Source organism: Enhydra lutris, unplaced genomic scaffold, assembly GCF_002288905.1.
Source record: "Enhydra lutris kenyoni isolate GAN:26980312 unplaced genomic scaffold, ASM228890v2 scaffoldscaffold13, whole genome shotgun sequence".
NCBI lineage: Eukaryota > Metazoa > Chordata > Mammalia > Carnivora > Mustelidae > Enhydra > Enhydra lutris.
In genome coordinates, this window is record NW_019154097.1 from 8,131,674 (window position 1) to 8,144,630 (window position 12,957).

General features: G+C 47.1%; 2 protein-coding genes across 2 annotated transcripts; one reads left to right on the forward strand and one right to left on the reverse strand.

Moving 5' to 3' along the window:
• Positions 1-1,977: 1,977 nt before the first annotated feature.
• On the reverse strand, positions 1,978-6,625 carry LOC111145785 (ALG2, alpha-1,3/1,6-mannosyltransferase). Its single transcript, XM_022500990.1, has 2 exons — positions 6,278-6,625; positions 1,978-3,930 (listed from the first exon to the last, which is right to left on the reverse strand). The coding sequence occupies exons 1-2, from the start codon at positions 6,623-6,625 to the stop codon at positions 3,028-3,030; spliced, it is 1,251 nt and encodes a 416-aa protein (XP_022356698.1). The 3' UTR covers positions 1,978-3,027.
• A 349-nt stretch (positions 6,626-6,974) lies between these two features.
• On the forward strand, positions 6,975-12,652 carry LOC111146146 (Sec61 translocon beta subunit). Its single transcript, XM_022501566.1, has 4 exons — positions 6,975-7,096; positions 7,314-7,411; positions 10,069-10,170; positions 12,363-12,652. Exons 1-4 carry the CDS (start codon positions 7,094-7,096, stop codon positions 12,448-12,450), a joined length of 291 nt encoding a protein of 96 aa, XP_022357274.1. The 5' UTR covers positions 6,975-7,093; the 3' UTR covers positions 12,451-12,652.
• The last annotated feature ends 305 nt before the right edge of the window (positions 12,653-12,957 follow it).

Consider the following 12,957-nt stretch of genomic DNA (forward strand, 5'->3'; position numbering starts at 1 on the left):
GTGGTCGGGAATGCAAAGAAAGGAGGTCCTGGGAGAGTGGGTGATGCTCAGGGAGGCGAGCGGTTGGCTGTAAGTGGGGTGGTGGGCAGAGAGCAGGGAAGCGAGGTGCTCATTCGGGCGCCCCATCTTTCTGATGTTGGAAGAGGTCGGGCAAGGCAGTGCAGGTGCAGGTGGGAACCGGGCAGGTTAGAGGTTGTACAACAGCCGGCAAGTGCCAACCTGGCATCAGTGTGCTGGGCTTGAGTCAGAGCTCCGGGTCTTCCCAGCTCTAAGCCTCAGCTTTCCCCCACGAACTCAGCTGCAAGAGCTACCTGCAACGGGCCTGTGATCCTGTGGAGAGCAATCTGGAAAGAGCTCTACAAACTCGGGGGCTGCCATACTTACAGTGGCCGAAGAGCAGCGGGCTGAGAGGTCCTGGTGGGAGCCGTCCTGGATGGTTCGGGTAAATGCTGTTGAATCCTGGCTGGTTCGCCTTTCAGCTGTGTGCCCTGCAGCAAGTCTTGCATCTCCCTGAGCTTCCTCGTCGGGAGATGACACCCGGTCTTACAAGATTGCTTTGAAGCCGAGGTGGGGAGATGACTAGTGACACCTTTCTCATCCTGAGGACCTCCACAGCCCACCTGCAGTGCTGTGGAGGGTTTCATGGAAGAATGCCACGGAAGTGTGGTTAGAGCGAAGGCAAACTGAGTGGCTGAGTGGTTGGACTTGGACCTGGAGAGCCTCGAGACGGCCCACCCCTCCCCCCCCAGGCTGAGGGACACAGGCAAGCTGCTTACCCACACTCCTCTGTAAAGGTGATAATACATACACCTCCTAGAACTCAGGATGAGTGAGTTGTCTGCTGTGTAGTACCATGCCCAGCACACAGTAATTGCTAGAATTACTGCTGATAGGGTCCCAGACAATTTACTTCAGTGTGCCAGGCTTCTGCGCTCCCCAGTTTCAGCTTAGTTTTGGAAGCTGGGGACACCTCCTGTGGACAAAGCTCCATCCTAGGTCTGGGAACCAGGAGCTAATCCATCAGAGGCTGGAAGCTCCCGGCACCCAGAGTTCTGCATCCACTCCCCACCCTACCATGCCACCCAGATCTGTGGTCTTGTGTCACCTTCTGGGACTTGAGACAATGAAGGGAAGTTAGACTGAAGGCCCATGAGCCCCTGGTGTCCATTTTGGAAGGATCTGCCTAAAAATGGTCAAATAGGCAAAAGTTTTAGTGCTCTGAATGGGCAGGCCTCACTTATGGATTGGAGTCTGTCCTAAACCCGGGGGTCAGAACCACCAGGCCTTTCTGCAAAGGCTACAGCTCCCTGGGGGAACACATGCACCCAAGCCACAAAATACAAAACCCTCCATGTGGGGATGAACGACTCGATTGGACTGGAAGCTTTCATGATGACAAAGAAAAGAAAACTCAAATTTTCATTCCATAAAACACTTTATTTGACTCTTGTTTTAGAAATCTTTTTGGTACAGTCATTTCATTTCATTAAATACTTCTATGATACAGACAAATGTGATAAATTACAACCTAAAATTTTATTCCATGAAAAAAAAAAAAACCAACCCAAAGAACAATATAGTAGTGCAGCATGAACCCCCGTGAATTTCTACAGCTTTTCAATATACCCAAGTAACAAAATAGCTAACATTTATATAGCCCATACTATGTGCCAAGTACTGTTTTAAATATTTCACATATATTATGGTAATCTGCTGTAACTGCTCTATGAAGAATGTAGAATATTACAGCAGATGAAGAAGCTGAGGCAGAGAAATGAAGTAATTCATCCAAGGTCAAACAGGCTGTTAGGCTCTCATGTCTATACTCTTAGAATTGATCAATGTGAAGCCTTTGGCTAGTGATCATTGCTCTTCTAAAGATGAATTTAGCTTTTAGGGTACTTGACTGGGTCAGCTGGTAGAACATGAGACTCTTGATCTTGGGGTCATGAGTTCAAGCCCCATGTTGGGCTGGAATTAAAAAAAAAGTAAAAAAAAAAAAAAAAAAGAATTTAGCTGTGAAGATATGTTGAAAAGTGCTTTACGTTTATTTGTACTTAGGCCAACAGGTAAGTAAGAAACTCTAAGACTGGTCCGGGCCACAAAAGGGCTAGGGTCCATGGCAGAGGAGAACCACGTTTAGGCTGGCAGGAGGGAGGAGGAAAGGGGTGGGGGTCAAGGAAAGCTCCACAACCATGACATCTGGTGCAGGACTTGAAGGACACAAAGCAATTATGTCTTATGCTTAGTAGGAGCTTCCCTAACCAAACACCAACACTAACAAAGCCGATGACTCAGATGACATGAAGAAACCAAACTTACATCAGACGCACACCCATGAGTGAGGACGTCCTCTTACTTTTAACACCTTGTTTACTCTAGTTTCAGACTTCAGGCTTGGCTATCCACACTCTTAACGATCCCAGATCACAGAGGCCAAAATCTAGTATGCTTTCTTTTCCTATGATAAACATATTTTACTGTCACATCTCAATGTGCAAAAATATAATAAATCATCTTTGTAAAAAAGTACAGAACATTCTTGCTATGGGTCCAGGAGAAGGTATGACTAGCAAAAATTTACTAACACAGGATAGTGAATGCACTGATTTTGGGGACTACAGTGATCCTGTTCTCATGCTATGAACCCAAATTAATCAACTTTAATGATGATACAATTAAACTATAGTGTACCAAGGCACACTATAACTCAAAATTTACAGTCAAAGCAATAATAATCTAGAGAATTATAATTGAAATTTTTTGATGAATGTGGAATTGTACCATTTTTATATCTTAACACTAGTAAGACGTGGAATAACTACAGCATAAAAGATATTCCATTTTTCTTAAAAAGTAGATGAAAAGGAGTGGTGCATGGGGAAGTGGTTCAGATTCAAGTGCATTTTTCTTTTAATCTCTTCTGCAATAGATTTTAGGTTTCTTTTTCGGTTTCAAAAGTGAGTCTACAATCTATAAAAAATGATACTAACGAATATAGCAAAAAGGCCTTTAAAAAAAGTTGGATTATACCAGCAGTTTGGTGACGTACTGGTAGAGCTGTTCTGTAAAAGCTGCAGAGGAGAACTTTTCCTTCACCCTGGCTCTCCCAGCCAGTCCCATTGTGGCTTTTAAGGAAGGTTCATGGATGAACTTTTCCATCGCTTCTGAGAAGCGCACTGGATCAGGTTCACATAGAAACCCTGTGACGCCGTGGACGACGGACTCCAGGGGCCCACCCGAATTCACAGCAATGACTGGGCACTGCATGTACATGGCCTCCAAAGGGACGATGCCGAAGTGTTCATTGCTCGGTGTGTAAAGCACACAGGTACAGCCGTGGAGAAGTGCGATTTTCTGTGTGTCTGAGAAAGACCGCAGGAAAGTCACACACTGTCCAAGGCCGGACTGTCGGACTATTTCCTTCAATTCCTGATAGTGTTCCACATTCTCCAGGACTCTTTCGTCATAACCACCGGCCATGATTAGATGAACCTTGTCCCAATCCTGGGATGTCAACCTTCCACGCAGTTCTCCTAGGGCTTCCAGTGCCAAAGTCAGATTTTTCTTCCTTTCATATCTGTTGATGGAGAGGAACAGGAATTTCTTCCCCTTGGGGACAAGGTCATCGAGCTTTTCAGGAACAGCGGAGTCAAAGCTGGTGACATTCAGAGATGGGTAGAGGACATGGGGGTCTATGTGAGACAGGGACTTGAATGTTTCCTTAAAAACGGCAGCTGTAAACCGGCTGTTGACCAAGATGCAGTCCGCCATGCCCGTGGTGTACTCCTCTACCCAGTCAATCGGCGCCCTGTACAAGCGTTTCAGAAAAGAATCTCTCCTGGTGAGAAGCAGATCTGGGAAGTGACAATAAAACAGGATTTTCTTACGCCGTCTGGCCAGCTTGAGCACCGGGATGCAGGCGGACACCTAGCCGAAGCAAGATCAACAGCAGATACGGACTGGTCAGCTCGGCGTCAACCAAGTCAAGAGCACGCCCACCCGCCCTGCCTGTTGGCCTGTGGGCTCATCCCCGGCAATGCCTGATTCTGCTTTGTGGCCTCCTGGACTCTCACCCAATACAACGCCTGGTGTATGGAAGGCTTGGACCCATCTGCTGGCTGTGTGCTAAGTATTTAAAGCTGTAAGTCCAATGGTTTCCCTCTAGGACAGCATGGCCCAATGGAAATAAAAATCTAGTAACTGGATGACAGCATTTTTTAAGGATAAAATTAAAAAACATTTATCTAAAATATTATCATTTCAAAATGTATCGTTATCAAAAAAGTTAACAGGACACTTTACGTTCGATTTTTCCACATCAATCTTTAAAACCAGACGTGTAATTTACACTTATACCTCATCTCAGCTCAGACTAGCCACATTTCAAGTGCTTAATAGCCACAGGAGCCTAGAGGCTACGCTACTGGACAGGGCGGCTCTAGCATGTGTCTCCTCCTAAAAAACTGGAGTGCAGGCTCTGGAATGAAGACTGCTGGCTGTGTGACCATGAGCAAGTAATCTTACCTCCCTCTCTGCCTGTTTCCTCTTCTGTAACATGGTGACAACTGTAGTTCAAAAAACCCCTGGATTGTCTTGCGATCGCTAAATGTACCGGCATGTGTAAAATGCTTCAGAATTTAGCATACAGCATGCGCTCAGTAAATGTTAACCATAACTGTTACTAAGCATGAACGACATGAGGGCATTACTAGAGACGTTCTTGTTGGGTAATCTTTACAGGTTACTTAATCTCTAGGTTACCTCCCTGACCACTTGAAGAATCCTGCCAGATTTATCTGAAGCTTCTTAGAAGGTAGCAGATCTGGTACAAAACCCAGGTCTGCCACTTCCAAGTTCAGTTTTTTTTTTCCTATTCACTAGTCTCAGCTGCCTCATGCTTAATGACTGGCTACAAATGCAGGATGTCTAGAAATGTCCACATTTCTTAAAAAAAAACAAAAACAACAGCTTCTGGACAAGCAAGGAGGATCAAACTAACTCAAGAATGATAAACACACAAATACAAATGTGAAACTATTTCCACCTATCAGTTTGGCAAAGATTAAAACAGTTTATACATCCACTGTGCACAAGAGCAAAATGACACAACTTCTTTGAAAGGCAAATTTGGCAAGAGCTATTGATATTTAAACTCTCGGACACTATTTCTAGGAATTTATTCCAAGGACATGCTGACAGAAGTAGAAAAAAAGGTACAAGGATGTCCATTTCAATACTGATCTATTTGCACAAAACTGGCCACAGTGATGTCCTTTAACAGGAGATGTATAAATTATGATACTTTTAAACAAAAGCAGATTTTCCAGCAACCTTTGAGAACCATGAAGTGAAGCTCTAATATTGACATATAAGGATGTCCCAAATAGGAATTCTGGTGAAAAAAAGGGCAAGTCATCAAACAGCAGGTATGTCATAGTCCACATTATTACAAATAAGATCCAAGTGAGAACAGATATATCTGCTAGTGCAGCTACAGGCAATTTCTGGAAGGATGCAGGAGAAACTGCTAACAGTGGCTATCTTTAGGGAGTGGAACTGGGATGGGACTTTTATATCACACTCTTTTATACTATTGGAATTTTTGTTCCGAGTAAATGTTACTTTTCAAAATAAAGTACTTTTGGGGAAGAAAAAGCGGAGTCCGAAATGGCTAGAGCCCAGAGGCAGGTGGACATTATTTATGGAGGTAAAAAACTGACTTCTCCCAAGACTAAGAGGGAGCCATGTTAAAACTTTAACGGGGGATGACATGTTTCACTTGGCGTTTTTAACACAACATTGCGGACGAGGTGGGTTGTCTGCAAAAGCTACACACAGTGGGATGGATGCATGTGGCCTGGAAGTAGAGTCAACATAATTAATGCAAAAAGGGAAGACCTACGAGTTACTCATTAGTAAAAGGTGACTTAAGGTTGACTGCTAATGCTTGCGTTTCTTAGAGAAGCCCCAAGACCCATCTACTTCAGAATCGCCTGAAGATCCCCGGCGAAACTGCAGATTTCTGGGCCCCAACCTCAGGACTCCAGGATGAAAGCTTCTGAGGGTGGGGTCCTGTACCAACGTGCAACTTTAATGTGTCCACACTACAGTCCGAGAACCAGTCTCACGCCCAGTTCTCTCCTCTCCAGATCAGTTCCGAGCTCTCTGAGCCGCAGGCCGGGAAAGCTCACGAGAGGCCATGCAGTGCGCCCTCCCTAGCGGGAAAAGGAGGCGAGGCGAGGGTCGGGCGTGGCCGCACTCGCGGCCGCCTCACCTGGTCGCACACGACCACGTCGAACTCTTCATCGCCGAGGAACAGCACGTAGAGCGCCAGGAAGATCATGCGCACGTAAGCACAGACCGCGGCCCCGCGGCCTCCCCAGCCCAGGCTGCGCGGGAGCCAGTCCCCGGCGCAGTGCACCTGCAGCTCGCGACTGTCCGCGAAGCTGTGGCTGGGATCGTAGTGCGCCGTCCAGACCTTGACGCTACATCCGCACGCCTGCAGGGCCAGCGCCGCGTCTAGCACCAGCCGCTCGGCGCCGCCTACGCCCAGGTCCGGGTGCAGGAACAGCACCGACGGGTTGGGACCAAGATCCTCATCTTCGCCCAGCCTCTCCGCCATGGTAGAGAAACCCCGCCACCGCCCCGCGCCCTACCGAACTTCCGCGCATGCTCCTTCCCGGCTCCCAGCGGGCCTCTGCCGGGCCGACCACGCCTCGCGGCGCTTGCGTCAGTTGGGCCACATCAGCGCAAAGCTGCGGGCGCCCTCTGTCTGCCAGAAGAAATTTCCCGTCTGACCGTGGGTATATCCGCCCTTTGGTAGGGATAAGACTCTATGAAGGACGCTGTGATTCAACGGAAGGAGGCGGAAGGTCTGTGCTTCCCACACAGCGGTTGACCAAGTCGCCTGTAACAAAATTTGTACAGGCATATGGTGGGACAACTCAGGCGTCCCTGGAGCCGGCGAGGACCCTGCGTGGGGCCTGGGGGCGGGGCCTGATCCAGCCCCTCCAGCCGCCGTTCCTTTGAGGAGTCCGCCGACCGCTTCTTGGACGTCAGTTTCAGCGTCCAGCGCCTTTCAGTCTTCAGCATGGTACGGCGGCTTTCCTACTTACTTCCCTACAGCCTTCCCTCCTTGATCCCGCTTCTCCTCTTCGCCCTGACACTGGCCTTCCGCCTTGCCCTCCTCTTGTAGCACTCTTGCTTTCCCCAGCCTCCCCTGCAGGTGCTGGTCTTGATCGTCAGGACCGGGGGGGTCGGGGGCGCGTGGCGGGGCGCTCACCAGCTTGTCCACTTGTCTCTCTCTGTAGCCTGGTCCGACCCCCAGTGGCACTAGTGTGGGCTCGTCGGGGCGCTCTCCCAGCAAAGCAGTGGCCGCCCGGGCGGCCGGATCCACGGTCCGGCAGAGGTAAGGACCCCCGCGACCCTCTGGCTGTGGGCTCGGAGAGATGGGGCCCAAGAACTCGCTGGTCCGGGGGAGGAGACCCCGGGATGAAAAGAGTCACAAGTGCACACCGAACTTCAGGCGACGTGGCCGTAGGTGTTGTGTGTCTTGAGAAGACGTCAATGTTTTCTTGTAATTACTCAGTTTGGGGCACCTTGGGGCATCCTTGTAAGAGGAAAGCCAACAAATTGGAGTGTGTTGTCTCAGAGACAACTTTGAGAAAACTGATGTCATTAAACTCGTGTGTCTCGATCTAAGCTTTGCAGTCACGTTTTGATCTGCAGGTCCCATCACACTCTGTCACTTGTCCCATGCAAAACTCAGTCTCTTTTCATCCTAGCTTCTGCCCCAATTTTATCTCTCTTACTTCCATCCAGCACTACTACTATACATTCATTTCCCCAAGGCCAAAACTTCAGGGTCCTTGTGTGCTTTTCCTATGCCCTGTCTGTTTAGTCATTTGCAGGACCGAATGGCTCAGGAACAGCTTCTCATCAATTGTTTCCCGTTTTCATGTCCACTCTTCCAGTTTAGCCCAACTTCTCTCATCTGGATGTTTGCATTTCCTACCTAAGTCTTTTCTCCAGGTCATTTCTACTCCAATCTGCCCTCCCCTCTGATTCTGTCACACATCTTTTTAGTTCCTATCTCAGTTTCTTGTTGCTGAACTTGAAAAAAGGGTGGATACCAATGCTCTTGGTGTTACTTGAGCCCACCTGCCTCTCCTTCTCCCTGCTGATCCAGCAGCAGTGAGCTTATTACTGCTGAACTCACTAGATGACCCCTCCCCCCACTTCTGTTTATTCTGCTAGACTAAGCTCAGGGGTTCTTGACGCCTTCCCTGACGTGGAAAGCAGCAGCAGCTGTGAGTTTTCTCTTTTGCTGCCAAAGTGTTTTGTTCATGGGGTTATAATAGCATTCATGTTTCCATATTTATCTCCATTAGATTTTGGCAGAAGTGGCCCGTCATCCGTATCCAGCTGTAAGACTTGACAGAATAAATGATGAATAAATGAAGGAATCAAGCCACCCTGTAATCTTGGGATATTTGAAAGAACCATAGGGTATAGGAAGAGGGAGGCAGTTACACTGTGGCCAAAAAGAAAGGGTAAAATAGACCCCTAACAGAAACGTAAACGATTAAATGGGCTCTGTTAACTTCTCCCTGGCTTTCCAGTGGAGGAATGGGAGATATTTTGAGTACATTTGGTATTTCCAGTTACCCTGGTTATCAAATCCTCTGCATGTCCCACGTGCCAGTAGGTGTAAGAGATCTTAAAGAGCCTAGACTGATTTCTTTGGGGCTCGTGTAATTCCAGAGACTTTGAGAACAGGCACTGCAGTTGGAAGGCTATGGGAATAGGGGAAAGTGCATGGGTCCTAGTCCTGGCTCAGCTGATGACTTCTCATGTCCACAGTGGGTTTACCATCTAGCTCAAGTTCCTTTTAACGACCAAGGAGAAAAATTTCAGGTGCCTACCTCACAGCTTAAATGATGTATAGCCTTGTGTGTGAAGGCTCTTCTAAGTGTATGAATTGCTGTGTAAATCCTTGTACAATTATGTTTACTGTTTTCCATCAGTTATCTCATAGAAACAGTGATACACATGGACTAAGGAGTTCCTGGTCCACTATGTAGCTGGTAATCAATATGTCTGCACTAGCTTTTGGGGTAGAGGCCATGGCAGGGGGAGGTGGGGATTATGAACAGAGTTGGAAAGGCAGTGAGAAGAGATGGTGTAATAGGGTTTTCACTTCTAGATTCTCCCTGTGTTCTCTGGTGGACGGCACGAGTGCTGTTGGGCTATTCCTGTGAGCCTGGGCTTCCCGTGTCACGCAGCTCATCTCACAGACCTGGGATCTCCTGTGAGGAGGACACGTTATGGCTGGGGTGTTTTCTGCGCTTTTCTACATCCTACTTCTACCCAAGATCTATGGCATATCAAAATAGTGAATATATATATTCAAAATAGTGAAATATATAAAAAATATCAAGTATATAAAAATAGTGAAAACAGGTATAAAATAATTTTTTATAAAACGTACACTCCATTTTAGGACCTGGATGACAACGAAAGCTTAATTGTTTTTTTCTCTTTGGTAGTATATACAGTAACTTAAAAACATTTTAATGTAGTCATTTTAAAATCAGATTATATGGATTCAGGGCTTTTTAAGCAGGGGTTTATTACTTGACTTCACAAAAATACTTGAGAAGAGAAACTGAAATTCATTGTTCAAATGAGGTGCCCATGTGTGTGGGCAAGTGGGCAGGCTCTGGGGTCAGAATTGGGTTCACTGCTGAGGTTGGCTGCCTGCTGGTTGTGTGGTCCCAGGCACTTTACCTAACCTTTTATGAGCCTGTTTCCTTCATTTATACATTGGAAATGGTGACTACTTTCTGGGGTGATTGTCTTCATTAACATATGGCAGGTACTCGGTCCTTGGTGGTTAATCACTATCAATGAAGTAAAAGCAAGAATTTGTGGGGGGGGTCTAGCAAAGAAAGTGTTGGTTTTTTGTTTTTTTTTTTTCTTTAACAACGTAGTGGGAGCGTATGTTTCAATACTATGGTAAGGGCTTCTGAGAAAAACCTTTTTGTAATATTTCTTTTCTTCCAGAAAAAATGCTAGCTGTGGAACAAGGAGCGCGGGGCGCACGACCTCAGCAGGCACTGGGGGCATGTGGCGATTCTACACAGAAGACTCACCTGGGCTCAAGGTGTAAGTGTTGGGGAACAGACCTTGTGTTTCTGAGTGTCACACATGTGTGGGGGAGTGCAGTGTCTTCCACCGGTGGCGTTGGCTCTGATGAGATGTACTGTACCCAACAGCTTCATTCGTGCCAGGTGGGCTCGGTTTGGTTTGTCTGCGTATCAGTCATTTAGTTCAGAGCCTGGAATAACATCTCCATGGATTGGATGAAAGCAAGGGAAAAACCTGCGTGCAGCTGTGTCAGAATTAATGACGAGAACAGAGAGAACTGGAGGGGAAACTGCTTAATTAGATGAAATTGCTCCTCATTTGCTGTTCTTGTCCCACACTGAGAAATAGGAGTAACCACTTGAATTGGAGCTGGCTGGTTTTTCAGAGCTCTCCTGGAGGCACAAGCTGATGTTATTACAGCCTAATGGGAGTGTCTGTTTTAGGCTGTGTTACCAAAAGTTCTTCAGCCCCCCTTCGCCTTTGGTGGGTGGTGGGTGACCCTGGCGGGTGAACATAACCACTGGCTTAAGTTCTTTGGTCCGGGAGTGCTCATTAGGTGATGGGAAATGGGCATCCAGAGTCTCCAGGCCTCGCTCGCCTCACTTTCTGTCCGTGGTTTCTGATACCACGTGGCCGAGCTGGTCCCACAGGTCTGTTTGCGCGAGGCTCCTGAACACCCCTGCTTACAGCTGTTTCCTGCTTGAACCCGGTGCCTGAGGCATTGGCATAATGACGCACTCCTGTCCGCAGAGCCGCTTGGTTCACAGAGGCAGTTACCTGTACGTGGAAGACAGCCCGCAGGGGCCGGAGCTGCGTCTTCGGACTGTTCAGTCCCATGCTCTTTCCGTACTGCTGCTGCTATCTGGCAGAAGGAGACAAAATCCGATTTATTTGGATTAGTTTCATTAACTCATAAGGTGGCTTGGATCGCCAGGGTAGTTGACGAAGGCTTCCCTGAGATTTGGTTTTATTGAGTGATTTTTTACTATTCTGTCGTGGTAAGACGGGGATGAGTTTCGGAAAGCATTGCTGGGGTTGGGGTTTGTGAGTTGGTGGCATGAAAAACCTTTTAGTCTTTGTTTTGAGGTAATCTTTGTGAGCATTTCAGAGAGAAATCGTGAAGCCCCCTGACCCTCAGGGTCTCCAGGGGACTTGCTGTATGCTCTTCTCAGTCAGCCGGTCAGAGCTGTCCTGGGGCGTCTGGCCTGCGCTAGCTCTCGGCTCTGTGCTCTCCGACAGCTGGCTGGCCTGCTGCTGCTCTCCACGTGAGCCCCCCAGGATAGAAGCTGTCCCGAAGTGTCCTCAGCCGCAGTTGATCATCAGTGAGAGACAGATGTTTTCAGTGAAAAGACACAGTTGGGAATTTGTATCTCCAGATCCACAGCTTGGAACTTGTTGCTGGTTCTTCCCGGGAGTTGAGAAAAATTTTTTTTCAGGCCAATAATAGCATCTCCTGGGACCTTACTATAACCCTGCATTGTGTTCATATGAACTTATTTAGTACCTCAGCAACCCTATAGGAGAAGCACTGGGATTATTCCCATTTTACGGATGAGGAAAATGAGGCCGGAGAAGGTAAGTAACAGGGCCACAGTCACCGCTCATGGTTGACAGAGCTGGTTCCCGAATTCCAGCTCTCTGGGAGCTGCGCTCTCGGCTTCGTGCTCTGTGTCTCCTGTTGCTCTAACGTTGCACCAAAGGAGGGGAGTGATTAGGTGTAACTCCATGAAGATTACTTCCCATGTACTTTTAAATTTGTTTATTCCCAGAATTGTACAGATTTTGGAAGAACAGAATAGTGTAGCAAGGACTTTGATCTCTGTGCATTGTCTTTTGGCCACTAGTGGACTCTGTTACTCCACTGCTCCATTGGGTTACTCCACTGCCTTCACTGTAAAGATTTCTGGGGTCTTTTCTGTTGTCCACTCCCCAGTTGTATCTGGGAGGGGAAATGACGTCTTGAATTCTCCAAAACCAGAATTGGCAGGAAGAGTCACAGAGGAGGGCCCCATAGCGTTTCCTCAGAGTCAGCATTCACAGGTTGTGTGAGTTCAGGGGGTTCTCCCTTTAAGAAACCCATGTACTAATTCTCAATTTGAGAAGCATTTGATTTAGTGAAGGGCTGCTTTATTCCCCCGGCAGTCTTTAGTGTTACAGCTATAATATGTGATATTACTCGGAGTAAGCATGCCTTCTCTTCTTCCTTCCAGTGGCCCTGTCCCAGTATTGGTTATGAGTCTTCTGTTCATCGCTTCTGTATTTATGTTGCACATTTGGGGCAAGTACACTCGTTCATAGATTCGGCTGCATCCATCCGTCTGTCATCTGAAGAAGAAGGAAAAAACCCAACGTATCTTGGACCAAAAGCGTAGTGATTTTCTGTTTGTGAGAGAGAAATACTCTGTAAGCTTGTTGTTTTACAGGGAACTTAACAAGAATTGACTTTAAGGAATCAATTTTTTTCTATGACTAATAAACTTTTTAATTGATTTATACCAAATCTCATGGCTGATATCTGCTAGAGCCGGTAGTCTCTCTGCCTTTAGATTTGTGAGTAAGTATGGAGAAAACACGAGGGGGAGATTGTTTTCTTTGTTGGATTAACAATTCCTTATATGACCATGTAGTCCCTCAAATCCAAGATACTGTCATTGGCCATGGTTTGCTTTCTTCCAGGTATGTCCTGGTGATTGTAATTTTGTGTGTTTGTGATTATTAAAGCGTGTGCCTGTGACTCCATCAGGAAGATCTGTGTTCAGAGGCAGCTGGTACCCAGGGAAGAAGACATAGGGATCATAAACCAGA

Bases quoted from the DNA above. Each gene is read 5' to 3' on its own strand.
- LOC111145785 (XM_022500990.1), bottom strand. From the start codon at position 6,625: ATGGCGGAGAGGCTGGGCGAAGATGAGGATCTTGGTCCCAACCCGTCG. The intron at 3,931-6,277 runs GTGAGGCGGCCG...TGCTTCGGCTAG, and splicing joins ACGTGGTCGTGTGCGACCAG to GTGTCCGCCTGCATCCCGGT.
- LOC111146146 (XM_022501566.1), top strand. The intron at 7,412-10,068 runs GTAAGGACCCCC...CTTTTCTTCCAG, and splicing joins GGATCCACGGTCCGGCAGAG to AAAAAATGCTAGCTGTGGAA. The intron at 10,171-12,362 runs GTAAGTGTTGGG...TCTTCCTTCCAG, and splicing joins GACTCACCTGGGCTCAAGGT to TGGCCCTGTCCCAGTATTGG.